This window comes from Catharus ustulatus, chromosome 4 (genome assembly GCF_009819885.2).
Source record: "Catharus ustulatus isolate bCatUst1 chromosome 4, bCatUst1.pri.v2, whole genome shotgun sequence".
Classification (NCBI taxonomy): domain Eukaryota; kingdom Metazoa; phylum Chordata; class Aves; order Passeriformes; family Turdidae; genus Catharus; species Catharus ustulatus.
The window spans coordinates 31,596,125-31,623,800 of NC_046224.1; the positions used below are offsets into that span (position 1 = coordinate 31,596,125).

Genomic DNA, 27,676 nt, shown 5'->3' on the forward strand with positions numbered 1-27,676 from the left:
AAAGAGCCTTACAATTATCTGCAGGGCAGCAGTGAGGGTGGGCTGTGCTGTTCTCGAGGGCTATCTCCATTAACTTGATCTTAGTGGAGATAAGAAGTTTGACTAACTACATGTACTGATGTAAAGGAAGTGTTTAATGATATCTCTATAAAATAATGTCTTGAAGTATAAACAGCATTTTTACTAGTTTGTTGAATAAGTGATAAAAAAGACAAGGTAAAAGGCATTGAAAATTTAAGCCAGTATTTTTCATTTCTATTAAATTATTAAACTAAAAATATTCCTTAGAGTATTTTCAAAATACTCTATTTCCTATAAACTCTGCTGCAATTTCTAGTCATATAAAACCTCCTGTGAAGCAAGCTGTATAGCAAACCCCCATGTAATTCAAGAGGGAGCAAAGAAATCTGGAAAGTGATCAAAACAAACAAAAAAATGAAATGGAAATGAGCATCAAAACCAGCAAAATATATTTAAGTAGTATCACAAATATACTCAGAAAAATCTATTTACATATCTAAAAACGGTATATTCAGTAAAAATCCTCCCACAAAAGGTATTTATAAACAAGAAAATTAATTAATTTAATTGTCTACTGCTGGCAACAGAAGGACTTACTGCTAGCATTGCATTAACTATGCTTTTACACAATAAACAGAATTATTCTGGGAAAAACTTGAGCTGAAGACTGGACAACAAGTACAAGGCATACAAAGCATAAGGAACTGCAAATACATAACTCTAGTAGTGCAAAAATGAAGAATAATGGCTTTTTTTCCCCCCTCCAATACTTGTTCAGAGAAAAATACTACTGTGAACATACAATTTGAATCCCTTTAAAAGACTTATATTTGTAGGACTCAGTGCATTTGCCTGTTTCAGCAAGGATGATATTATGCAGGAGGTAAATGAAAGTCAACATAAAATTATGCCGTGACACAAATTTATAACAAACTTTATAGCAAAATGTCTGAATATACAGTATAGAGACAAACCTTGCAAAAAAGTTCTCCTCTACCCAGAGATTGGTAAACGTTACCACTAAACAACATGTACGTAACTGATAGCATATGTAACATTCTTTGGAATTAGATTTAAATTTCTTTCAGGCCCTGTCTTTTATACAGGAACAGCAGAAGGATAATTCCTCACTTGGATTACAGGAGCTCCCAGTGTTTCTCCCCCAGGCACATGCCTGAGGCTGGGCAGAGACCTGCGGAGCAAGCACCAGGAGCTGGAGAGAAAATCCACCTGGGAATGTGGGTCACTGTAGGATGCTTTGATATAAGTCAGCGCAGAAGTGAAGAACTGATGATGCTGAAGTCCTCATCATCCATAGCCCTGGTTTGATAGTGCTTCGAAACACAGTCTCTTTGTCCAAAAGGCCTCATAATTTGAACAGGTGTAAACATATCTTTTAAAGTTAACATTTTCACCATGCCTTTGCTGTTTAAAACAGTAACAAAATCAGAAGTAGGAACATCTTAGCTCATGTTAGAACTACTTCAATTTCAAAAAAACAGAGGTCTATTATTGAGAAAATAGAAACAAATCTGCAAACACATGATTAGTTTTGCAAATAGTATTTTTGCTCTATTTTTCAACTCTTTATCTGCCTTCCAGCAAACAGCTGAATATCACCCAATCTATCCTAGGAAAAAAAATCTAACTTTGGTAAGTAAGCTCGAAACCATTTAATATCCATAGCAAAACAGCAGGACAAACTGTCGCATTTATTCTGCCCAGAGCGAAGTCCACCACTGCACTGCATAGCAGATTCCTGCTCACAGATTCCGGAGAAGTCAGGAATCCCACACTTTCCTTGTTCCCCTTCACGTACAAAAAGAAAGATACAGATGATGTCCATAAAAATCTAACAGTAGCAGGTAGAAATTTACCTATTAAGATCTGTCAATTATAATTAGTGGCAAGTGTTATGGTTGATATTTAAAGCTTTTACAGAACAGAAAGGACTAACTTTTTGACTTCAGATGTTCACAGGGTTACTATCAAGTGTTTATGGGGACCTTATTAAAAATTTCTAAGGCCCAAGGTGTAACAGTTTATGATGCAATCAAGTGAACTTTTACTGAAAGAGAAATCAAAACAATTATAACTTTACAAACCAAATGTAAAGGCAGTCTATGAATCTATACTCAAGAGCTGATGACCAGGAAGACAATGACTTCGGCAGAAGGCAGTGCTGCTTTTCTGTAACCTGACGGATGCTTGTTCAACCCAACTTCAAGTACTTCTGCTTGAAGTTTATGTGCTTGAGCAAGGAGCTTAGGTACCCAGCTCAAGCTCCAGAGGATACCTTAGAGGTGCACTAAGGTTATTCGAGAGAAATAAGTGATTTGTCTGCTTGACCTTTGGCACAGGAAAGCAAAACCAAAAAAAAAATGTAATGCCCTCAACCACAGGAAAATTCATCACAGAATAGAGACCAAATCAGTTTTCCTCTGGAAATATTTACTTCTCCTTGCTAATGAGCAGTGGAGCACTTCAGGTCACTAGCATGAATTCAGATATCTGGCTTTTGGACATCTGAATTTAAATGAGATGACTCGTACCTCTGGTTCCCACATTAGGAACTTAAGTTGGATACCTGAAGTCGGATGGTGTGAGAACTCTCCATCCTTACTGACAACAGCCACTTCTTGATTCCCTGACAGAGCTGCAATTGCAACATTTACTCAGAGAAGACCCAAAGGTATTGAGTCTTCAGAGGATATAATTTATCTCTCATTTCTTTATCCCCTTTTCATGTTATGGAAGGGGACGGAGAAAGGGAAAGCGGTGTGGGAGGTGGTGTCTTGCTAAACAACATTGTGTAATTCATGCTAATGAAGAAATGTAGTGGCTGTGACTTATACATCTGAGAAAATCACCATTTGGAAGTTGGTGGGTACAAATTGCTTTGGCTGTTGTAGTTCTCATTATTTAATCCAGGAGTTACTAATGGTATCATTATTAGCAGATTTTCTAACTGACTAAAAAGCTCAAATGGCATTAGAAAAAGCCATGATGGCAGACTTAAAGAGCTACGTACTATTTGCATGTATTTAAATTTAAAAAAAAGTAGTAACTTGTATTTTAGACAAATATCAGCTACTCCCTAATACTTCTATTAAAATACTGATGGAAACAGAAAAATGTAAACTTGTAGGTCTACTGAATGGTACACACATATGCAAATAAATCACCACAAATTTTACTGTCTTAGCCACTTGTTTTACCCCTTATTCTCTGTACTTGAGAAAATGGCATAAAAAAGCTATGAAACATATGACTGAAGGAAAGGATTTCCAGAGTCCCATCCAGCTCTGGATCTTGTCAGTGGGAGAAAAGACTTAAGGTATACTGAGGATACCCTCTTCTCCTAAGGGAATAATCTATTCAAACAAACTTTGCTTGTGGTTTTAATAAATAATGAACTCACTGGTCCAACTCTGTACTCGGAATTTCACAGAATCAAGATCTTAAGCACACCAAAGACTTCACATAAACATGGAAGCAAGGCAACACTTGTATTCCCATTTTTTATCTATGGACCTTTTTCCATTGTTAAATTCCCTGCGTTTTGTTTTGCTTTGTTTTCTTCAGAGTAGCTTCACAAAACACAAACTAGTAAGAGCCTGCAAAATTCAGAATCACCTAACAGGTGAGGGAAAAATGCTCAGTGCAGTTTTCATTCCATATATGAATTAACTACTGGGAATGTATGCTCGAAGATCACCAACAAGGTATTTAATGTTGAAAGTAACACTGAAGGTTTTAAAGACTCACTTCAGAACACACTGTCTGAGAAGTATTAGAGGGTTGTCTGATTTCCTTGTTTTCCATGGCAAATTTCCACTGATGGCAGCAGAGAACTGAGGCAGGGCACAAGATGTAAAAGCAAATACAACTAAAGCTTCTGGGTAGCTACTTACATAGAGTAGCTATGTATTCTGGGGTTTTTGGCTCAGTGACCCCACCACGTAATTTCAAGGACATGTAAATTGATTGGAGTATTAGCTTGGTTCCTTTCCTGTTTTTAAACCGTACAGTGAACATAAATGACAGATCAGCATGGTGTAGCATTCACAGGAGCTCCTGTCCATCAAAATGGTGTCTCTAAACAAAGGCTGCCTTAAATAAGACATATGAACATGTGACCTGTCTCCAAAATGCATGGTCATATTAAATAAGTCTCTTATTTATGTACATATTACAAAATTCAAAGTATCATAGTTCTACCCTCTTCTGTTTAAGATTGCAATTTCTAACTGTTGCATATACTGTAGCTGCTCAAAAAGCTGAATAAAGTGAGTAGAGCAGACTTTTTCAGAGAAAACAGTCATAGAAAAAGTTTTAAGTATGGTACAGTGAGAAAGTTCACAGAGTTCTCACTCCATTTTCTCTTTGGTTGCTGATTAGGATTTGACGAGTTTGAAGCCCTGTCCTGTATCCAGCACTGTGGGAAGAAACCAACTCATTTTCAATCTTTTTAAGCACCTAAAGCATGATTTACAGACCCAGAACAGATTGAGACCACAAAACCAGTTTGCCAGATGTACTAATGGATAGGTGATGCGTGGGAAGTACATCATCCAGTGTTTGGCAACATCACTTCCCGTTGGCAAATGCAAAGTGTAGTCGCTCCAGTGCTTTGACACACCATACACCGCCTTCACCGTGCGGCCCTTCTCAGACCAGCTGATGTTGCTGTCAGGGTTACAGTTGTACTCAACCCATTGCCTGGTGAAGTCACCAAGCTGTGGAGGGTCTGCTTCCTCGATGTCTACAACTCTGGCCATTTCTGCTCCTTGCACAGCAACATATTGGTCATTTACTTTTCTTACTTCTTTAACCCAAGGCTGAGAGTTCTCACAGTCTAAAACAATGATCAGTCGGGAACAAAAAGTGCCATTCTTTTCTCTCCACCACTCCAACAGCGTGTCAAGTCGTAAAGCATCACCCCCTGCCACAAGGACAAAAAGATTTAATAACAGGATGAAGAAACGGAAACTTCTGCAGAGCTTTAACTGTTTTGCCTGGTTTTAAGAATCCCTTACTTTAACAATTTGGACAGATGCAACAGTCGTTTTCAATTCATCCTTTCTGTCTGTAAATGTTGTGTATCTCCATAGAGGTATTAACTGACTTGCTGTGGCAGACAAAGCCATTAACTTACCCTTGATTAGAAAGAAAACCCACAACCAATAACAAAAAAGAAATTCCTTTACAGAGTGAATGAAATTATAGCCAAATGAAGAAATATGGAAAATACAGATAAAGAGGAAAAAAAAAATGAAATAAAATTTATTTAGTATTAAATCTTAATAATTTTAGGAACAGGAATAGGACTCTTCTAAAATATGTTTTTATGAATATTAAAAAAAGGCTCTTCTTTGACATGAATTTAGAAGAAAATACATTTTCAAATGGTGGAATCAAAACAGTTTCAAAGCACAATGAGAGAGCTACATGCAAGCACAAAAATTCACACGACCAGGAATGAAGAGATTCTCCCTACAGAGACAGCTGTTTTCACAGTTTCAAGAAAACTGGTATCGATTTTCAACTCAGTGAAACAAAAACCCCATTGGAATTTTTCCACAATATTTTTTTCCTGTCAGGTCAGAAGACCCTTTCAACTAGTGTCCAACTTCTCATGTTCTGTCTCAGCTCCTGCTCCAAAAGCCCTCTGAAAGAGGAGATTGTAATTAAACCTGAAGTGTTACCAGTAGTGGGAAGTCCTTCTGCTTAAGTGTATTGGATGCTGCAGGATCTATGTAGCCTTGAAAAGCAGAATATTTACTCAGGTACCTAATGACAACATCTTGCAAACAAGTGAACAACTTTCCATTGCCTCCCCAGTGATACTCAAGTAAAGAACTGGTATGTCTCAGTTTTGGCTAGTTTAAGCTATGATACAGGTTTACAACAAAAACACTCTACTTTGAAAATATCAACTTAAAAAAATGAAGAAGAAAGGTATTTAAAATAACTGAATTTTAATTGCAGAGGGATTTTTCACTATGGAATACAATTAAGCAGTGTTTAAAATGTTGTTAGCTGCATATTTCAGTGCTTACAGTTCTACGTGTAAGGGGTGACAAAAAAGTGCTCCAAACCAGTATCTCAGAATTAAAGGGTTGTGCATGCTATTGTGGTTAAAGCAAAGAAAAATTACATAGCTGCACCTTTCTCCAAGAAAATGATAAACTGGAAAATTTAGTGCCAAAGAAAATCTCTACAAACCCAAAGTAATGACTCGTCTTCAAACGTGATCCTCATATTGCTGTAGTTATTTACAGTAGAGATTTATACAGAAGTAGTTTCCCTTTTCTACGTACACCTTTTGTCTGAATTATCTATAAAAATGTCTTTATTTGTTCACATTTTAAAGGTTTATAGATAAACTTTATTTAAGTGTAGCTATGTAGGAGTGCAGGTGATTTCAAAACAGCATTGGATAGAATCACCCATAGAAAACCATCTCATCCTTCACAGACACAAGCAAACACAGGCTTGGCTTCCCACCCTATAGACCTGAAACACATGGGCTTATCACCCAGCACAAGATTTAGCCACCAAGCTATTTAAGAAATGCAGGTGTCTGGCTACCTCTGGCTCTCTGGTAAGTTTAGCAGGACAACAGGTACTCCAACAGTTTCAGGAACAGAGATGAAGCATTATTAGCCCAGCTCATGCCTTTGCCTTCACTCAGACATTACGACCTCCCAGATCATCTGACTGCCCATACGTTATGCGTGACTAGTTAACAATTTCTTTTATACACCACTGTGCTGTATCTCAGCTTCCAAGAACAAACATCTCTACTGAATTACTAAATTCAGTAAGCCTATTTAAGTTATTACAAAGCAGATACTACTGCTGTGCTGTACCATGGCATAAGCCAGCAATGAGAAACTACTTTTTCAATCAGAAGAATGTTTTGTTTCATTGTTGTCATCTCTTTTCATCCTCTTTACAGATCAGAGGATAGCACGCATTACTGGAACTGATGACCAAGGTTCCATCTGTCACAAAATGCCAAAGTCCAATACATGGGGAACAATTACAGTCAAACAGCCTTTATCTTCTCAGTTTATAATTTCAAGTTACAGTAATTTCACGAATACAAGCCGCACCAATTTGACCAAAATTTTGGTGGAAACCCGGAAGTGCGGCTAATATTCCGGGGCGGCTAATCTATTAACAAAATTCTAAAAGCTGCCAACACGGAAGTGAGAGCCCGCGGCAGCCCCAAGCCAAGCTGGAGCCCGGCCGGCCCCGGCTGAGGTGGGAAAGCCTGGCAGAGGCGGGGCCAGCAGTGTGGGGGCGGGCGGCAGAGCCTGAGCCAGCAGGGCGGGGCAGGGGGGGCGGCAGAGCCCGGGCCAGCAGGGCGGGGGAGCCCGGGAGAACTGGGGCTAGCAGTGCAGGGGAGCATGGCAGAAGCAGGAAGGCCGGCGGGTGGGGCTGCCCGGCAGCGGGGGAAGCCCAGCAGAATCGGGGCCAGCAGCGTGGGGGAGCCCGGCGGTGCGGGGGCCTGCAGTGCCGGCCAGGGCGAGGAAACGCGGCGGCGGTGCAGATGGGAGGGGGCGGCCGGCGAGCCTGGCAGCGGCGGCAGTGGCTGGCCCGCCGGCAGGGCGAGTACGTGAACGCAGCGGCGACGCGGCCGGCATGCCTGCCAGCGGCGGCAGTGGCTGGCCCGCCGGCAGGGCTAGGGAACGCGGCGCGGCGCGGCCGCCGAGCCGGGCGGCGGCAGCCCGCCGGCAGGGCTAGGGAACGCGGTGAGGCCAGCGAGCCGGGCGGCGGCGGCAGCAGGCCGCCGGCAGGGCTAGGGAACGCGGCGTGGCCGCCGAGCCGGGCGGCGTCAGCCCGCCAGCAGGGCTAGGGAACGCGGCGCGGCCAGCGAGCCGGGCGGCGGCGGCAGGCCGCCGGCAGGGCTAGGGAACGCGGCGCGGCCGCCGAGCCGGGCGGCGGCAGGCCGCCGGCAGGGCTAGGGAACGCGGCGTGGCCGCCGAGCCGGGCGGCGGCAGCCCGCCGGCAGGGCTAGGGAACGCGGCGCGGCCAGCGAGCCGGGCGGCGGCAGGCAGGGCTAGGGAACGCGGCGCAGCCGCCGAGCCGGGCGGCGGCAGGCCGCCGGCAGGGCTAGGGAACGCGGCAGCGGGGCGGTGCTGACGGGAGAAGGGGGCCAGCGAGCCCGGCGGCAGCGGCAGCACCACCCGGCCAGCCCCGCCGAGCCGTGGCGCTGAGCTGGGCTACCCGGCCCCGTCGGCAACCATGAGCGGGCCGAGCCTTCCTGGCCCCGCCCCGAGCCAGTAAAGCCCGCTATGCCGCGATCCTGTTACTAATTGGCCAATTTGTGAAAGCTGCGCACGGATTCTCGCGACGAACGAAAGTGCGGCTAATATTCGGGGTGCGGCTTATCTATTGACAAAGACAGCAACATTGTCGAGGCACCGGAAGTGCGGCTTATAATCTGTGCGGCTTGTATTCGTGAAACTACTGTACATGAGGGAGCAGTGATATCTGGACAGAGGATCACACTGTACTCCATCATTTAACTAAAATTAATCACAAAAAAAGCATGCAAGACCTGTGATAGCTGCCTGTTCTTCTCCTTTATGTGCCTATATGTGTATCCAAGTAGAAGCTGAAGATGTGGTTGCTCAGAGAACTGAAAAGGAGCTTTGTGATAAAGTTGAACACCACTGGTTTTACACACTATATCTTTCAGCACTGAAAGTTTTAACAGCTACCTTGGCCTTTATCCTAAAAACTGGATATTAATTTAGGTTACCGCTACCTACATGATACAGAGACCTGAGCTCCCCAGTCACACTCCAGGGTGACTAGATGTAGTAAGCCAGGACTGCGGTGGAAGCTGTCCAATTTCTGCAGCACTGTGTGGCTCTACAAATGCAAGAAAACTGACTTTGTCTATGCTGCTGGCTGGAGGTGGGAGCTGGAGTTTTGCTGATAGTCTGCTCCACACAAGATGTTGAGACACTCAGCAACTGCACAGAGTGGCAGCTGCTCTTATGGACAAACCACCCCTGTCTCAGATACACTGTAGTTCACCACTCGCACTAAGCTCACAGTACAGCTTTTTAAAATCTCTGATGCAGATAAAGCCCCTGAGAAAGAATACGCACTGCTCTCCAGCAGGTCTAAAGGTTCAGGGACTGAGCCACACCAAAACAGGTACAGAGCCTCCAGATGGAAACCGACTGGTACCTGAGCACCTGCCTCAGCATGAGCACACACTGAAGGGCACGCCCTACAGAAGGGCACATGCGCCTGGAGAGACACTGCTGACAAAAGAGCCAGGAGCTCACAGGCAAAGTGCTATCCAAGGGAATTAATTCCATCCCGGGAAGAAAAGAGTTACAAATTTTCAATGTATTTACTATGAGATTCTCTTTCTGCACACAGTGACCTCAGTTCCCTACAGCAGCAGAGCAAGGTTAAACCTTGCAATGACTTGACAACTTCATTAAGTTTACCAAACAAACGGGCCAAGAAAGGGAGAAATGGTGAATTCTATGCCAAGTATATGACAAGGCATTAAATATAGGTTTACAGTCTTGAGGGTACACTATGCCCACAATCACTCCCAAAGTCTGCAATGTCAGCGAATCATACCTGTTTTTATGATACAAGGTTTGTTACACATTTGAAGACCTGTTTTTCTAGTGTGAATTGTGTATCTGCCTGCTGTTTCTTTTACTGATTCTGTCTTTTACGAAAAAAACCAAAGCACTTTGTAAGGACACAAATGCAGTCCATTGTGACAGTCTAACTGACAGAGTGTCACAGAACACTGTAATTCACTCTGTCATGTCCAAGGAATGAGAAAAGATTATGCTTGCACATTACAGTGAACAAATATTCCTCAAAATACAGGGAAAAATCTCTCTTTAGAGCAGGAGTGTGTAACTTCCACTTTTAATTCTATGCAGGAAAAAAGCAATCCTTAAAGTTAACTTGTTGAATACAAAAATCATAGAGGAGGAAAATCAAGGGAATATGAAACTGTGTTTAAACTTGAAAGAATACATTTGGGGTCAACAGTATTAGACAATTTTGAGAGTAAGTGTAAGATTAGCTGGCTGTACAAGGATTTTTATCGAAATCAGTAAATACTAAAATGACATAAAGTTCATGAATTAACAGACCTGACTGTCATATAATGCAATGGAAGGAAAAAACTATCTCTTAACAATAACTTACCTGTATACTAAAGGGGCTTCTGTATTTCTCCATTCTCTCCACTAGCAGAGGTAGTCAGCCTGCAACCTGGCTTGTTTTCTCAATTACATACTTGTAGTCTCTGAATCTCTTAACAGTCATGCTCTGTAATACTACCTTTTCCTTTTTTCCCCTCCCTTCCAGGAACTTCTATAAACCTGTTCTCCAAAGACTGAAGGTTCTTTACCATTTTGAACAATCCTATAGTAAGTATACTCAAAACTTCGAAGTTTTGCAATACGGTATAATTTTCTACAGAATTATGGAATAGACTGGGAAAGTTTATCAATAACCAAAACAATTAACAAAAAAAAAAAATCCCCCAACTTACCTGCCAGTGCCCATTCACCAGTGCCATGTGAGTGACCACTGTAATACAGAATGTAGGTATCATGCCTGGGTCCATCTGCAGTCCGAAGTTCGAGAAAAGACTTGATCTTGGAGTGAAGGGTATCAAAGGTCAGTCCGCTTGTAGAGTAGTCACAACCGTATGTCTCAATCATGTGATATGCAAAAAATCTTTGGATGGCATTAAGCATGCCAGTAGACCTCAGATTTAACTCTTGGACATGCTCAGGTGGAAGAAGAGTTGGTTGGCCATCAGGACTACAGAGAAGGAAAAGAGCTGATTATTATGGTTGATGTTACATGCTTAGTGGACTTTTAGTACCTGGTGATTTTTCTCCCTGTGCATATTTTCTCTGCTATGAGGTAGCATTCTCCTAAATACAAATTCACTTTAAATTTACCATTTATAAACAACTCGAATTACTGTATTTGAGTGAGGGACCACTATCTCCCTTCTATCACACTTCAATTCAAAGCATAGTTGTTACTCAGCCATATGTTACTCCTGCAACTGAGAGACAGAGAGAGAGAAGGAAGCTGCAATGGGAAGAAGGGATGCTCCAACAATTTCATAAAGTACCTCTGAGGAGCACTGCCTTCATACAGGCAAATTTTCATGGACAGCTGGAAAGAAGTGAAGGGGAAATGAGTGCTGATCTGCACAAACCATAATACAAGCTAGTTTCCAATAATGGACAAAAGAGAAATCTTCATACACACTTTGCTCAGATACCCTGAAATATGGAATTCCCAAATACAGTAATTCATTCTTGTTTGTGCTGTTGAGATGCTGTTCTTTCAGCCTAAGAAATGTGTTTCAGATAACAGTACTCTCAGCTTAGAAAAACAAAGTTTTAAGAAAGTTACAAACTAAACCTGGACCAAACCATGTATGTATATTTATGTCTACACAGATATGAACATACATATATAATAAAAATTAAAAAGAGTCCCTGGATTACAAAATAATTTTATTTGTATAGTTACATATATTTTCTATAAAATATAGATAAATATATAACAAATAAATCCAAATATACATAGTATATAAAATATATCATTAAAACACATGTTTTTTAGGGTTACACAGCTATTCATTAACCACAATAATAGGAAATTTGGTCTTGCATGACACCCAGTTAGGGGAGTGCTCTTCAGAATATATTTTCAGAAAGAGAAAAGCATTCATTACTTCAGATGTAATAGGGGTAATGATAAGGAACATAACTGACAGCTGGGCCAAATTGGCCTCATTTATGCTCAGTTACAGACATAGAGAGGTATTGTGGGTGAAAATATGGAGATAAGTCTTACTCTACTAATACAAAACACGACATTATTATTTTTTCCCCATATATGTATGTATTCTTCATGTATTTTGTTTGCAACTCAGCGTGCAAAGCTACATGGTCTCCTTTATTGGTCTAGCTAATTAAATTTTGCACCTTCTCACCTGTCTAGGGCTTTTATGAAAATTAATATTGCACTGATATAGCTACATTGAATAGCTCATCATTACTGTTTGTCTTAGCAAGCGAAGACTAGGTCCATCACTGAAACAGTCAAGCTTTGTTAATAAGGAAGTATAGTTCTGTCAGGTCCTAAACAGTTGCTCAAGAGTATCTCATTTGCTCAAAATTAGAGGGAACTGCCTGTGCCAGAACAATATAATACAATGAAAGAATTAAATTGTTACCATGGAAACAAAATTAATTTATTTTTATTGTAATGCAAATTTTGAAAATCTGTTTTTCAAATCTGTAACAATAATTGACATGGATTTTTAAGGGTGCACAGTCAGAAAGACTGTAGTTCAGAAGCTCAGAAAATTTGTTTTTTACAATATTTAAGGTACAGTTATCTAAGATTAGCACACTGTCTTTGGTTTCTTTGATGTTAAGTTCTTCCTTATCCAGTAAATCCATTACACATACTGAAGCTGTGAAGTTTTCATAAATTGGGCAGTTCTATTCTGAAGCCTCTCATTTCAGCTTACTACTCTATTTCTCTTGTAACTTGAAGAGATAATTTATGTAACTCTTGTTTATCATTTCATAAAGAAATGTGGGGCACACAATTTTATGGCAAAAGCAGTATTTGAAAGTTTAAAACTTCTAAGAAAAACACAGAAATAGGCAAATAATAACAGCACAATTCTTTTACAATCATGCATTTCTCATATGGTAACATCTATGTTGGAACAAAAACCAGTTTCAAATTTTCAACACCAATACATGACATGTAGTCCACTTGCAAATCCAATTTTAATGAATTTTAAATGTAGACACTACCTCATTTAATTGAATTCAAAATTATTCTGAACTCTGTTTTTTTTTTTTAAATCTCCTCATGTAAGATACCTGGTCTCAGTCAAATGCCCCAGTCCTCCTTTGCATGAGATATGGACTGTGTAATCTACCTATGCACAGCTGGTCTGTATTCATCAGCTTTCTAAAAGCAAATTACCTAGATAGAAAGGTGGAGTTATTCATTCCAGGGTGAGAAAAAGGAGAAATAGAAAAACCACCTACTATTTGAATTTGTATTTAATTATTGAAAAATCCAAGCAACAGCACTGCACTGCCTCCATGAGCAAACAGTACACTTACACACTGTGAAGCTGAAATGCACGTAACCATACCTGCAAAAGTTGGTGGGAATTACAACAGCATACCCAACACATGTTCCTCCCAAGCAGTTTCCCAGTTCATGGAAAAGCCCATGAGCCATGGACTCCAAAGGTAGAACAATGAGAAATGCGCTCATGAAGATCCCATTAGCTGTCTAAAAAAAAAAAAAATAATTAAGAGATTTAGGTATTGTATGAAAATCTCTTTGTATGATCCCACATAACTGGGTCATGAATCATGCAAAGTATTAGTGGCAACATATATTTATTTTTCCACATATTATATGGTGAATTGGGGAGAAGCTGGCTGGTAAGTAAGGATCACTCTTCCGAAAGAAATGCATTTGAAAATATTGACAGCACAGAATTCAGCTGTAAAAAGTGTGATCATAGCTTAGTTTTACCAGTTGAGGCAAGAAAATCAAATGCCACAAAACTAATTGTGCGCATAAGATTAGACCTGTAAGCATCTGCAGGGTCAGGCCTTAATCAGTACAGAACAGATATTATGTATCTAGCATCAGATGAGAGAACACTGCATTGCAACCAGACCAGGAGGTATGTAAAAGATGTGTACACATGACACTTTGGGAGATGGTTTAGTGCTGGACTTGGCAGTGCTGGGTTAATGGCTGGATCATAGAGGTATTTTCCAGCCTAAACCATTCTATTATCATTAAAAATACACATTCAGCTTGTGGAATACTACGCATCACATAAGAGATGAATTCTGAGTTAATATGTGAACATTATTTCAATTAAAAGTACCAGATGAGTAAAGGAACATCCTCTACAGGACTTCATAGCATTCACAGAACTAATATCCTATATTGAGCTTTCCTGCTTCATATGGAAAAAGCAGTTTTGAAAAATATTACACTTACTAATACATAGCTGATTTCTGTAACAACAAACAAACAAGAAGTTTCAACAGTTACATCTCAACCATTAGTACTAGTAAAATAAAAATGGACTTCTGAAATGCCAGGTATCTCTGAGAGGCAGAACAGATAAAGATTCATTTAAATTATTTTAGCATTATGTGAATGGGTTTACTGGGGTATTAAATGCTTTAGGAAAGATAGAAACAGTATTATAATACATAATTAAACAAAAACTTTAATATCCATGGAGCATTTGTTAAATATTGATGTATGCTATGCAGCAAAAGAAGTAAATTCATAGCTACAGATTTCTGTCTTGAAAAGTATCCTGTGGTCTCTGACCCCTTCTCTGTTTTATTCACCCTCTTTGCACAAATCTGTAATATTGATTTTGTTGTTGTTTTTTTTTATCGGGATATTGCATTACTGTGTAAGATTCAGTGACCTGATGAGCTCTGGTAGTTCAACTCAACACAAAGCCAACACTATTAATAATTTGGAAATTATATTATACCAAAAAAAAGTCACGTAAACCAACCCAGATCTTGTTGGCACATGACACTAGCTCAACTACATTCAGTTTTTAAACACAATTACTTAGCGTGAAAGAATATCTTTACCCATCTTATCTGCTAAGAAAGAACAGCTGCTACCTGTCTTGCTTTTCCTACCATACTTCTGATGGAAGGATCTCACCTAAGTGTCCTTGAAATGGTGACAGCAATACTTCTAATCACAAATAAACACCAGCATCTCATATGAAATAATAACTAACTGACAGCATTGTTAACTGACAGCATTAATTACCTGAAAGCACCAGAAGACAGGAAAGCTTAAAACACTGTAACTATTATGGTACCACTGCAATTTTGTTGTAAATATGGAGAAAAGAAATCCTTTAACTAAGGAAATATAATTTCTGTTTCAAATGTATCAGCAGCAAGTGTTTCTTTTTGTTGCTCTGTTTTCCCTCTGAAACAGACAGAGGGGCAGCAACAAAAACTGGTTAGATTTTTTCTGTAGAAACCTTATGGAGTATAAGACTTTGATGAAAGAGCAGAGTTTTTCTAGTTAAATTAATTTCAAGACCTGGAGACTTAGTTTTCCAACTGCAGATTCCAGAAAGGCAATGTGCTTTAATTTACAAAAAATAGAGGAAGTATTTTTGTGACAAGTTCAGCTTTTCCATCTCATATAAATATCTTTTCTTGGACTTTGCTAGAGCAAACTGCTTCTATATTGCATTAGGGTTTTGATGGCAGTGAACATATTACAAAATAAAAACCCCGTTTGCCTGTAAAAACTAGAACGCTCATAATATCCTAAATAATACTATTATAATATTGCTTTATATTAATTTTACTGCAGTTTTCTTACAATATGCCATCTTGTTCTAAATATTCCCTGCACTTCCCCAATCCCCCACAGCATTCTGCCACAACACAAACTGAAATTATAACAAAGACTCACTCTGACTGAATTTAACTCCTAAAAAATATTTACATTTAGCTATTGAAAATGCTCCTACTAATGTGAAGATATTGGCAAAGAAAATTCTCAAGTATATGTGAAATAAGGATCTCACATAGAAACACTATGGATCATCTCCGTGATCCATCTTGCTCTGTGTCCTGCTTTGAATTTGTACCAAATATCCTAACAGGAATGGGAAATAAGTTCTATAGTGTTATGAATCAACTCAGCTCCATCTGAGGTTTCAACTGTGTTGTCTTTAGTGGCCATCTTATGCTATGGACTAGGAAAATGTTGGATATTTTACATTTGTAGACATCTATCTAATGGAAAGATGCTGGCACTTGCTCAGCACTTTTTCAGCAGTTTCGATTTAGAAGAAATATGTCACAAACGGAAAAATGACTAATGATGATTAGAACAAATCTATAGTCATATGATAAAGTATCTTTATCCAGCACAGCAAAAAAATGACTGGTAGCATTTAAAAATACCTAAACAATAAGAACCTCAAATAGCAAAAAATACCTGATTTAGCAATTGTAGTAAAACTGAATACAGGCTCCTCCCTGAAGATAAACAGCTAAAATTCCAGGTGGAAATTGTCAGTGCTTTATTAAATCCCAGAGATTTGATGATTGGTCCTTAATGGAGCAGATGGCCATGGATGCACAGGCAGAGCCAGAAAGGGATTTTGTTCTTTCATCTGTTCAACCCATTTTCATTGTTTTCAATAGCATTAGCAATGCGAGTCTGTAGTACATTCCTAAACTCCAAGTGCCCATTGATTCCAGACAGACCACTCAAAAAGCAAACAGAACACAGGGACCATCTAGAGATTTGTACTAAAAAAACCCATGAGAAGTAATTTTATCTCTTAATCTTTCAGTCTGGGGTTTTTTTTTGTCTTGTTCTAAAGCGAAGTCTCATTTCAAATAACATAAAAAAGGTAAAAGAAAAAATATACTTCTTGCCTCTGATGACTAAAATGACAGGCAATAAAAGATTGGTGAGATTTCACTCGTAGTTGTATCTTTCCATTTTCTCTTTTTTTTTTTGAGCACTGTTTATTGTTAAGTGTATTGTTAAGTTAGAACAACAGAAGAATTTAGAGGTATTTTACAGCCAATATGTAATTTTATACTCTCATGGATAGGACAACTTCCATCCCAAAGAATAGCCACTGTTTGAATCACAATAACTCTGGAATTATAACTATGGATGTGTGACTTAAGACAAAAAAACCCAAAATGCATAAAATGTAATTGGAAGCCAATAACAAAGACCTATAGATGAGCCCCTCCATTTAGAACAGAAATGAAACACTAAACATATGACAACTAAGATGATCACAGGATCACCAAAACTGTTGGGGTCGGAAGGAGCCTCTGGAAATTGTTTGCTCCAACTCACTGCTCACACAGCAGGCTCCCTGGGATTATATCAGACCAACAACAGACCAATAACTGAGAAAGCTTACAAAGATGCCTTTGTGCTCTTTCAAGCAAAAATACTGCCCTGCTTTCCATTATCCAAGCTGACTATTTACTTGTTTTTATACACAGAGAAATACACAAATCTCCACCCCTAAACAGAAGAAGTATAAAAGAAGAACACCTTCTATGACAGACAAGGCTCAGGAAAAAAAGGGTAACATGCTAACTAATCTACAAGCATTTGATGAATATCTTATTTCAGATGAAGACAAGCTATGTACATTACAGGTAGAAAAAAAGTTTAAAGACAAAATTTGTTAAGCTACAAAGTACATCAGCTACCAGAGGAAACAGTCTTATAACAAGTTACTGAATGGACAGTCTATGGAGATCAATAAATAATCCTTTACTTCTGACTATAAGAACAGCAGTAGGAAAATCTAGAAAAGTATTTGCAGAAAGCAGTTTTCACAAACACTGGCAGATGGATTTCATGTGCTGTGTTGCCCCTCCCTGACTCCTGTTCTAACCATGGGAAAGCCTGTGCTTTGATCTACATGCATTTGTTCCAGCAAAACCACAAGCAGTCAGTTATCAGTTTAAAAGCATAATAAAAACTCTGATTTTTTTAAATACAAAAATGTGAATCCTGAAATTAATGAAATTTTGACAGCAAGTTGAACACATAATAGACTTTTTAGACTACCAGTGAATACTTTCTCTTGTCACCAGTGAATACTTTCTCTTGTCACCAGAGATCCCCTTCCAGACTGAGGAGTTCTAAAGTGGTGGTAACAGCAGCAAGGAGTGCTGCCACTGTGGATTTCAGCAGCAACCTGAGGTAGCCCTTGGGACAGGACTGAAGAGGTAGAGAGCCAAGGAGGGCTGAGCACACATCGAAGAGAGGAAGACAGGCAGCAAAAGTACACATGATAGAGGGTGACTTTGAGAAGAAATGGTCAGCAGGGAGCAATGGACACTTAGGATGTAGCTTAAAAGCTGATGGAACAGTAGGAAAAGAAGGAATAAAGGTATTAGAAAAGAAACTCAACAGAAAAGTCTTTAAAGTAACAGCAAAGCACAGGGATTGAAGGCAAATCAGCAAGAAGGGGAAAACTGTCAGTGACAAAAAGAAAGGGTGGAACTAAACATGACCAGACATGACCAGATGAAAAAAGCAGGAGTAGCATAGATATTTGAGAAAATATGGAAAGAGGTCAGAGGATGCAGCAGGGCCTCTGGGTGAATAAAAAAACCAAGAAAAAACAGCCCCAAACAAGCAAAGCCCGAGGAGGATTGGATTGAAAATATAAGCCAGGAAGAAAAGCAGTGACAAAGAGAAAGAGAAGGACTGAATATGATTTGCATTCAAGTTATTTATTATTTGACCTGTGATGTTAACAAAAATTATATCTAAGCAAATACAGCTGTTACTATATATACAGGCAATCAGACCAGAATAAAAACTACAAAATCATTAGCTCTTCCCTAAACAGGAAAGTACTCATACTTACAGTAAACTTATTTTGTCTCCTATAAATAATTTGAGTTAAATGGTACTGTCTATTAAGTATGAGTACTCAAGCATGTAATGAATACTATTATTTTACTAACCCATAAAATTCACTAAAACCAAGAATAATGTACTGAAAGTACTTAATTCATACTTTACCTGCTCTAACATAGTTAGTTTTTCTCTTGGTAATATTAAATACAAGCCTTCCATGGACAATAATTCTCTTTGGCCAGTAATTCAGAAAATCTGTAGTTACCTTCAGATAGAGCACTTAACAAAATTTGATTACAAGTTTTTGAGAAAAAGAGTGCCCCAAACCTTTTCAAGATCTTTGTCTGAAAATTACAAGTTCTTCATCTGCAAATATTTCATCATTTTATTGGATTCTTGAAGAAGTAATATCTGAGTCATTTGCATGACTTCTTCTGGATCTTGTCCAACCCAAGGGCCTAATTACGAACAGGCACATGATTAATTGCTGAAATAAGTTGGAGCTAAAGAGTCTATTGATCTGACTGAAATTACTCACACAAATGTAAAGGCAGGTGCTGACCATTTCCTGCAGATTTTGCAAAGAAAATGTCCATATATTTTTACCAACAAGACATCTTTCCTCTGCAGCTATAACAAGGATTATTCTCATGTCCCAGCTTAAACATGCCCTACTGAAAAAAAAAGCTGTTACTCCATTTTTTAATGCACCCAACTTTAACACATTACTTTCATAATTCTCCCCAATCCCATACCCAAGTACCATGAACAGAAACTTTAAACCCTTGTCTTATTAGACAGGCTATGTTCCCCTTAAAGAAAGGTCCTTGGCTAACAGGGCTTCTAGCCTCAAGAGCTCTGCATCAGCAAGAAACACCACTGTCTCTGCTACAGCAAGTTAATTCACCTCACTTTAAAAACCTTTCCACAAAAGGAGATTTTATATTTTCCTGGCAATTTTAATAAAATACAATACTTCTAGATAATTAACAGACAACTGGCACTTTAGGTCTTGGCTTTTCATACATGTGAGATTCATATGAAGAGATTCATCTAAGATGTTACAGTTATTAGAAATGTTAAGAGGGCATATATAATGTGCTTGCAAAACATTTTCCAGGAAAAGGAACCCCCCACTTTCCACCACTCCATTTCTGGCTGTAAGATTTTTTTGTAAGCTATTGCTAATTATTTATAGCTGACTGTTAGGAAGTACCTTTCCAAGGCTCAGATTTTTAGCAATTCTATTCATATCAGGTCAAATGGCAGATCACAAAGTGATTTCAAGCCACGTCTCTTACAAAATGCACTATCATTAAACAAGTTTTCAGTAGTGAGGAAAGGTATAAACAAAAAAGGCTTCACCTCCCTGATAGCATTTAACGGATGTCAAATATAATTCACATGTACTGAAACAACTACAGAAATCCCAAACTAATGTTGCAAAGATTGAAAATTGTTCATCTTATATAAGTAAAAAATGTTTTAAATAGTCTTTAGAACGGCAAACACATTTTCAGGAACTGGTGACCAAGGAATACTTGGCATTCCTAAGAAACTCTAAGGAAAAATACATTAAACATGTACATATAAAATGTAAAAAATTTCCTTAATAAAAGAATGTATGAACGGCTGTATTAATATGTACCGAAGGTCCATCCAGAAGAACGTCTGGTCTCCAAAGAGGCCAAATGGATGCCTAGGAAAGACTGTAAGGACAGACCAAACTTTTCCTGAGTACAGTAATTTCACGATTACAAGCCGCACGGATTATAAGCCGCACTTCCAGGATGTCAGCAACGTTTCGTTTTTCCTCCATAAATAAGCCGCACCGGATTGTAAGCCGCACTTTCGTTCACAGCGAGGATCCGCGTGCAACTTTCACAAAGTTGCCAATTAGTAACAGAATCGCGGGATCACGGGGTTTACTGGCTTGGCCCTGCTCGGGGTGGCCGCCAGGGAACGGCCTCAGTCCCGCTCGCCGCTGCCGCCGGGAGGCAGGGGAACGGCGTGCCCGGCCAGTGCCACCGGGAAGAGGGAGAGGGGCGTCCCTGGCTGCTGCCGCCAGGAGGAGGGAGAGGGGCGTGCCCGGTCGGTGCCGCCGCCGCGCCCCCCGGGGCCGGGCAGCGCTGCCGTTGTGCCGCCACTACCCCGCTGCCACCTGGGGCTGGGCGGGCTCTGCCTTGGCTCAGGGTTGCTGCTGGCTCAGACTTCCCGGTTGGGAAATTTCCAAAATTTGTTCATATATAAGCCGCTCCTGAATGTAAGCCGCACTTCCGGTTTGGGAGAAAAATTTTAGTCAAAATGGTGCAGCTTATAATGATGAAATTACTGTACTTTAACCCCCTAGTGGCTCAAGAACTTCCTGAGCCAGAGGTGGTTTCCAGATAGTACATATACTCCAGTGAATTTTGTCCTACTTCTTCCTGAGCCTCTGCAACCACGGGGAACACATGGCATGCCATGATACACAGCTCAGCTCTTCACCATATGAAGAACTATTCCTGCCTACCTGGCTCCAACCTGCTTCTTGCCAACTTGACTCCCCTCAACTTTTGCACTGAACTGATTGTTTATTATCAGGACTGTTTATTATCTCTACTTTTTTGGTTCTGTTTCCTTCTTTCCTTTCTGCAAGTCCAAACACCATAGCTATGAGTGCTGATAATCTTCCAAAAAAAAGCAAAACCACCCAGTGTTCTGTGAAGGCTTGTCTATTAACCTCTCATGCCCTTCATACAAAAACCAAAACCAAACCAAACCCCAACAAATAATCTTACAAAGTAACTGCTAATTTCATCTTCCACTAACTTCTTTAATACCATTCACCCACAAGATTATTTAATATAAGAAAATCCACAGGATTAGAAATTCTACAGGAATGGGCAGGAAATTGTTCTGGAAACACTATAAAGACGTGTGTAAATCTGATCTACTGTAAATATATTTTATACATAATAATATATGTTTGTAATTCATATAGGAGGCTAACAGACACAAAATTAATTGCTATTGTAGTTTATATCAACTTGAAAAAGAAAAGAGACTCTGAATGCCCTGGTGCAACTATGACAACACACCACGTGTCTTAACTTGGGCACTGAACAAACATTTTGAGAGAAATGCACAATTTCTGCTAAAGAAAAGACAACATCCTTAATGCATAAATGGAAAGTGAAAGTACACTGTGTGATTTTAATGACTGGTCTTTCAGATATCATATCCTAGGGTGTGTAACTAGATTTGAAAGTGACACACTTAGAGCTCATGTTATACCAACAATTTATGAATTTATCAGCTGATCTCTGATTCCATGTAACTGATGAAAAGTAAAGCAAAATTACTGAAAAATAGTCTATTTAATACATTTCAATCTAATTAAAATAGTACACAACAAAAGCCCTAGATTTAGTGAGCATTACTAAATGCTCACTAAAGTGTGAGGGTTTAACAGTGATTTATTTTGGTAGATTTGGTAGATAACAGCAATCTATTTTGAAAACAAATTTTATGGCACAATGAATTCAAAAGCAAAACAATTTCCCCACTTGTAAAAACCAATTTTTTACAAGTAGGTAAATGCAAAATATTCTGCTCACCTCTTTTGTTCTAGAAGCTGCCAACATAACGAAGCTGGCAGTCACACTTGCTTTAACAGGTCACAGTCAAGGCAGTTCAAAGTGTTAAGTTCAAAGCACACGATGGTAAAACCACACTTTCAAACTTTGAATTGCTAACCCACAGCACACTATCAATTTTTAGGAATTTTATAGAGTCAGCAATTATCAGGATTATTGTCAAGAGGGGATCAAGATAAAGAGATTATTATTTACCTGCCAAGAGACGGCTCCCAAAACAGCAGTTGCAACCAGGCTGAAAAATACCAGCTGTTCTGAGATCAAACAGAAGTGACGCATTCCTTTAGATGCCATGACTCTGTCCAGGCTGTTGTTTTCTGCACGGTGAGTATAGTACACTCTGTGGCAGTCATTTAGTTTTGTGTGAAATCCCCACAGTGTTATAAAAAAAATCACATGACAGATCATCCAGAAAATTCCAAAAATAGAAAAACCAGGTATCACAAAATACCAGAGATCCAAATCACCTAGTTTAAAGGCTGCAAGAATGAAAAATATTAGTTCAATGACTCCAACTGAGATGACAGAAAGCCGCCTGCAAATTTTACCACGGTACAGGTAGGGTTTCCATCGCTCAGTAACAGAAAGTCCACTGAAGTAAACGTCGAGAAGGGGATCTGAAATGAGGCAGCTGAAGAAACACGCCAAGGCAAAAGGGTTTGTGGGGATTTTCAGCGATGGAAAAAAGAGTAGGGATGCAATGGCTCCAAAAATTGCCAAATTTGGAATTGCCAAAAAAGACTTCATACGTAAGTCAATAATCAACATGGCCAAAGCCAAGACCAACAAAATAATGCTTACAGATTTTTCTACCAGCATAGTTGTGCTGGCAATTGCAAATCCAACTAGCTCCAAAAATTCAACCGTTGTCAGCAGAGTTGGTCGATGATGGACACAACCACAAATCCTCTCAACTAAAGCACATAATACCCTTAAAACAATGGCAGAGAGAAGCAAATATTTTGTAGCTTCTTCTTTCACATCCGTCTTGAAGGCAGAATTATTGAGAAAACAGAGAAGGCCAAGCAAAAAACCAAACCAAAGATTGGAGAGACTCAAACTTGCTGTTTCCATTGAAAAATAGTAGTACAGTATGCTAGCAATTCCAAGAACAAAGAGCCCCAGAATAAATATTACTAAAATCAGAGCATCTGCAGTTTTTTCCCACCTGACATAAAGGCCCATGCAAATGGCAACCAGTAGGTTGATTCGGGCAAGATAGCCAAGGTATCTGACTGAGGAATGCATGTTCACTTCTCTGTTTGCTTCTTCAAGCCTTGTCATTGCTGCATAGAGACAGTGACTAACACAGTAACGCAGTGACCTACACATGTAAACTGCAGTTAGGGGTTTCACCCACTTGACTGACAGTAAATATTCTGGTTTCATCCAATGAACACAATGCAACTGCTGCCTTCTGTAATATCATTTCAGTAACAGTGGTCAAGAATCCCTGAAGTCCTGGAAGAGAATTAAGAAAAGTTTTAGTGGTAAATAATTCCTTTTAAACATATAGAACATAAACATGACCCATCCCATCTCACAAAGAAGTTTAATATCTAGACTTAGAAAACAAATAAAAAAGCCCATTAAAGTGTAAAAACCAATGGGTTCTGCATAAACCTTATTTCATAATTTAAATGAGGGAAAAACAATCCTTACCTGAGTAGTTTTCCACAAAATTCACCAATTAGGTATCTATATTGGATATCTATCCAAAACCCTTCTATGATAGTCACTTATTTCTAGAACATTTTGTAATTATTTTAAAACAGTATTTTATTTCACCATTACATTTGGAAAGTTTTCACTTTATCTTAAATCATTTCAGCATGCTGTGCAAAACCTCCTTTCAGTAGTTGAATAAGGATATGACTTACAAAATGAACTTCTGACTCAGTTAATGAGCCTAAGCCACAGTAAAAAAGATATTATTATCTCAAGTTCACAAAAGGAGAGTGGACACACAGATGTAACACCTGGTTTAGCATGATTTTAAGAGATTTCTCCTAATGCAAAATCAAAGCCTTCATCTGCACTCCTTCAAGCCAATTTCCCCCTCCTCAAAAAATAAGAAAACAAACAAGGTGATCAGGATAAATATTACATTTAGAACGCAAGCACCTCCTACTCATATCCATTTAACTGATGTGATTTTCTTTTCAGTATAGTTAGGAATAGACAGAAGTATTTTCAAGGGGCATTTTGTAATGCTGTGGGCAGAGTCTCTAACACATGAAAACACTTATATGTAACCTCCATAATTTTTTAAAGTAATTAACTAATTGCCCATCTTACAGAGACTTCTGAAAATTACTTATTACTATCATTACTGGTATGATAGACAAACTAGCATGCCAAGAACACTTAGTGCTTGATTATAGCTTAATGCTTTTATTTATTATGGTGAGGGAAGTGTAAAAAGACACCTTAAATGCAAAATTTAGACTTTACTCTCTCTTGATTTTTAAATTCTCATTTTTTAAACCAGTGAACAACAAATGATAAAATGAATTGACTGATTTGCCCGTAAGTTTCGACAGATTTGAAAACTGACATGCAGCGTAAAACCAGCTTAAGTAATTGCTGCAGAGAAGAACTAGGTCTGAGAAATCCTATTGTTTAAATTACTTATTTGGTAGTAAGAATTTGGATATAATGTTATACAACCAACAACAGTGCAGATATTATTTGGCAGAACTACGCATCAAAAATCTGTTTACCTGAAGTAGAATACATACCATATATTTAAAGAAAATTGCTATTACATTAAGTTATTGTAAGTTAAAAGTTCTTTGGAATTCAACTGTGCATTTTCATAGTATTCATTATTATTAGTGGTTTACAGATATTGACTTAATTCTGAGTTGCCTGTATGCTTAATATCTCCTCCCTCCCTTAGTAAGGTACTTTCAGTTCCTCTCACCCTTTCGTTTCCACACAGATAACACAAACGTGAGTTAGCTTTCGTATTCCAGGTCACGATACTTTAGGTTTCATGGCACTGACTGCATCTCACTCTTTCTTGTACTACAGTAAATGTTCATTTTATGGACAACTTAAACTATTCATTTCAGCTGCTACACACGCCCTCTCCCTGCCTCCTGCTCTCTCTAGTTCAAACCATGAATACAGGGAAATGATTTCCCATCTCCTTTAAACCCACAGCACTGACATGCTATGGATTACTGCTACTCTGAGGAACATATGCCATGCCATCCTGTTTCTCAGGATTCCTGAGCCTTTCTGGAACCCCTCCAAGTCAAGGGGTTAACCCTATAAATGTTCAGTTGGACAACAGCCCCAGAAACCAGCAGGAACGAGCCCTTTTCCTACGAGCAAGTGGCAAACCTCCCACCTCCACACCTGGCTTAAAATTTTGCTTCTATCACGAAAATGTTTTCTGTGGGATCCTTAACAGTAGCAAACTCCCTTCCAGGTAAGCAACGACCCACTCTGACAGAACACAATTCTCACTGGGTCAGCCTTGTGCCAAGCCGAGTTTTGCTGCCAGCACACCACGAGAAACATGAAAGAGAAACTCCTCTGCTCCTGCCCCACCAGCTGCTTTGGGGGCTGGGCTGGAGGAACAAATGGGGCAACATGTCTGTTCCTACTACAAAGACACAAAGGGGGCACAAAAGGATTTGCAAAATGACAGCTCAGACTGTGAATGCAGTCTCTTCTTCCTGACCCCACCTTCTAGCCAATTAGCAAAAAAGTGTACTCCTAAATAATACTATTAAACATTAGCATGTTTAAACCAAAATATATGGTTGACATGTTGTGAAGAGGAAAAGGTGCATTTTCATGATTAATGTATCCCATCACACAGTTACCATCAAGTAAAAAGACAACAGCAATTCAATTTTAAAGAGAAATTTCAGTAACTGATTTTTCTCTAAAACACAGTTACTTGCTAGTAATTTCTGTCAATACTTTTTTACTCAAGGACTGTTCAAAGTCCTGGGGCTAGGGGGAGCAGGGGGTGGGTGGGTGGGTAATGCTGTTGTGTTTGTTTTAAACTAATGGCTTTTAGATTTCAGGTTGAACATGATTTACGCATCTCAGTAAACCGCATTTAGATTCAAACCAGAATGTGGACACCCACTTTTAAAGTATTTGACAACTTTTGCAAATACAATTTCAAAGAAAACCTGAAGCCTCATTAACATTTGGAGAATAAACTATCTAATAACTTTCCTACATATAAACAAGCACTGCTCCCAAAGTAGTTTGTACTCTAACTTGTCTAAGAAAGTTGAAAAAACAACCAAACCCCAAAGCTGGTTCAGTAGTTACGCCCAGGTGAGACTTATCTAAAACAGTGAATCCACTTCACTTTTATTCTTCCAGTTTAGCACTTTTCTTCTTTTTAAAGCAATTCTGTAAGAGTTTTTTTTTTAAAGCAGAAAGTCCTATTTAGCCACCACACTAACACACAGACTTAACCCCCGGTGAAGGGCTGCGTTCGTTTCCAGATGCTAACCCCGCGCCCGCAGCGCGGGTCGCCGGCTCGGGGGGGAGAGCGCGTTCCGGGCTGGAGCTCCGGCTGCGGGGCCGGCCCGGCCCGGCAGGTCAGTGACGGCACTGGGCTCGGCGGCGCGGGGTCCCTGAGCAGCCTCCCCGCGACGCCGACCTGTGCTGGCGGGCCCCGCGTCCCACAGCGGTGTCCGCCCAAGCCGCCCTCGGTGAAGATCCCGCGCGCCCCCGCCCCGCTCTCACCTCCACAGGCGGCCCGGAACCTTCCCGCCCCCCGCGCCGGCCGCCGCCATGTCGAGGCCGAGCGCGGCCCTTCCCGCTACGGGCCGCGCCGAGGCTCAAACACCGCCGCGCCGCCCGAGCGCGGCCGGATAGAACCAGGGGAAAACCCAACCAACCAACCCCGTAAACAGCGTCAACTGCTGCTTAGGCACGGAAACGGGAAAACTGTGTTTAAATCAGGACTGCGAGGCAGACTGAGCCCTCCCCATCCCGTAGTCCGCCGTGACTCGTGTACTTCCTCGGCCTCGGAGTGCGCTTCTCCGCACTCGGTGTTGGAAATGCACGTTTTGAGTTGGCTCTCGCAGCGAGGTGAGCATATAGCGGGAAGGTTCTGGAACATAGTAACTCCATGCCCTGGCCGAGAAAGGTAAAACAAGAGTTTGACAGTGCTGCTAAAGGACTCTTTGAACTGGAGATGGGCTGGGCTGCTGCGGAAACGAATCCTTCGTTCTGTAATCCTTCATTCTGTAATCCTTCATCTCAACCAGAACCTTCTGCCCCTAGTCAAGAAGCACTTGGGCAGCCTAAGCTTGCCCCTCTGTCTTTCCTGACTTAATTATTCAGACAAACTGATTCACAACAACCTCAGTCATCCCCCAAATTATTACACCTCTGCAAATATTAGATAAAACTGGCCCAAAGGCCTAAAAGTCACACGGGTTAAAAACAACAACAAACAAAACCAATGAACCCCCAAACAAACAAAAGCCCAACAAAACAAACAAAAACAAATCCAGAAGCTAAGAGGT

The 27,676-nt window shown here is 40.0% G+C and overlaps 1 protein-coding gene across 1 annotated transcript; it reads right to left on the bottom strand.

The window, feature by feature from the left end:
• Positions 1–26,955, bottom strand: TMEM168 (transmembrane protein 168). The gene is made up of 5 exons (XM_033057396.2): positions 26,889–26,955; positions 22,359–23,624; positions 13,238–13,380; positions 10,580–10,854; positions 1–4,966 (listed from the first exon to the last, which is right to left on the bottom strand). Exons 2-5 carry the CDS (start codon positions 23,550–23,552, stop codon positions 4,419–4,421), a joined length of 2,160 nt encoding a protein of 719 aa, XP_032913287.1. The 5' UTR covers positions 23,553–23,624; positions 26,889–26,955; the 3' UTR covers positions 1–4,418.
• Positions 26,956–27,676: the final 721 nt, after the last annotated feature.

Coding starts and splice junctions, on each gene's coding strand:
- TMEM168 (XM_033057396.2), bottom strand. CDS start 23,552: ATGAAACCAGAATATTTACTGTCAGTCAAGTGGGTGAAACCCCTAACT. Junction 13,381..22,358: donor TGGGAGCCGTCTCTTGGCAG/GTAAATAATAAT, acceptor TTTTTTTTTTAG/ACAGCTAATGGGATCTTCAT. Junction 10,855..13,237: donor ATTCCCACCAACTTTTGCAG/GTATGGTTACGT, acceptor CCTTCTCTGTAG/TCCTGATGGCCAACCAACTC.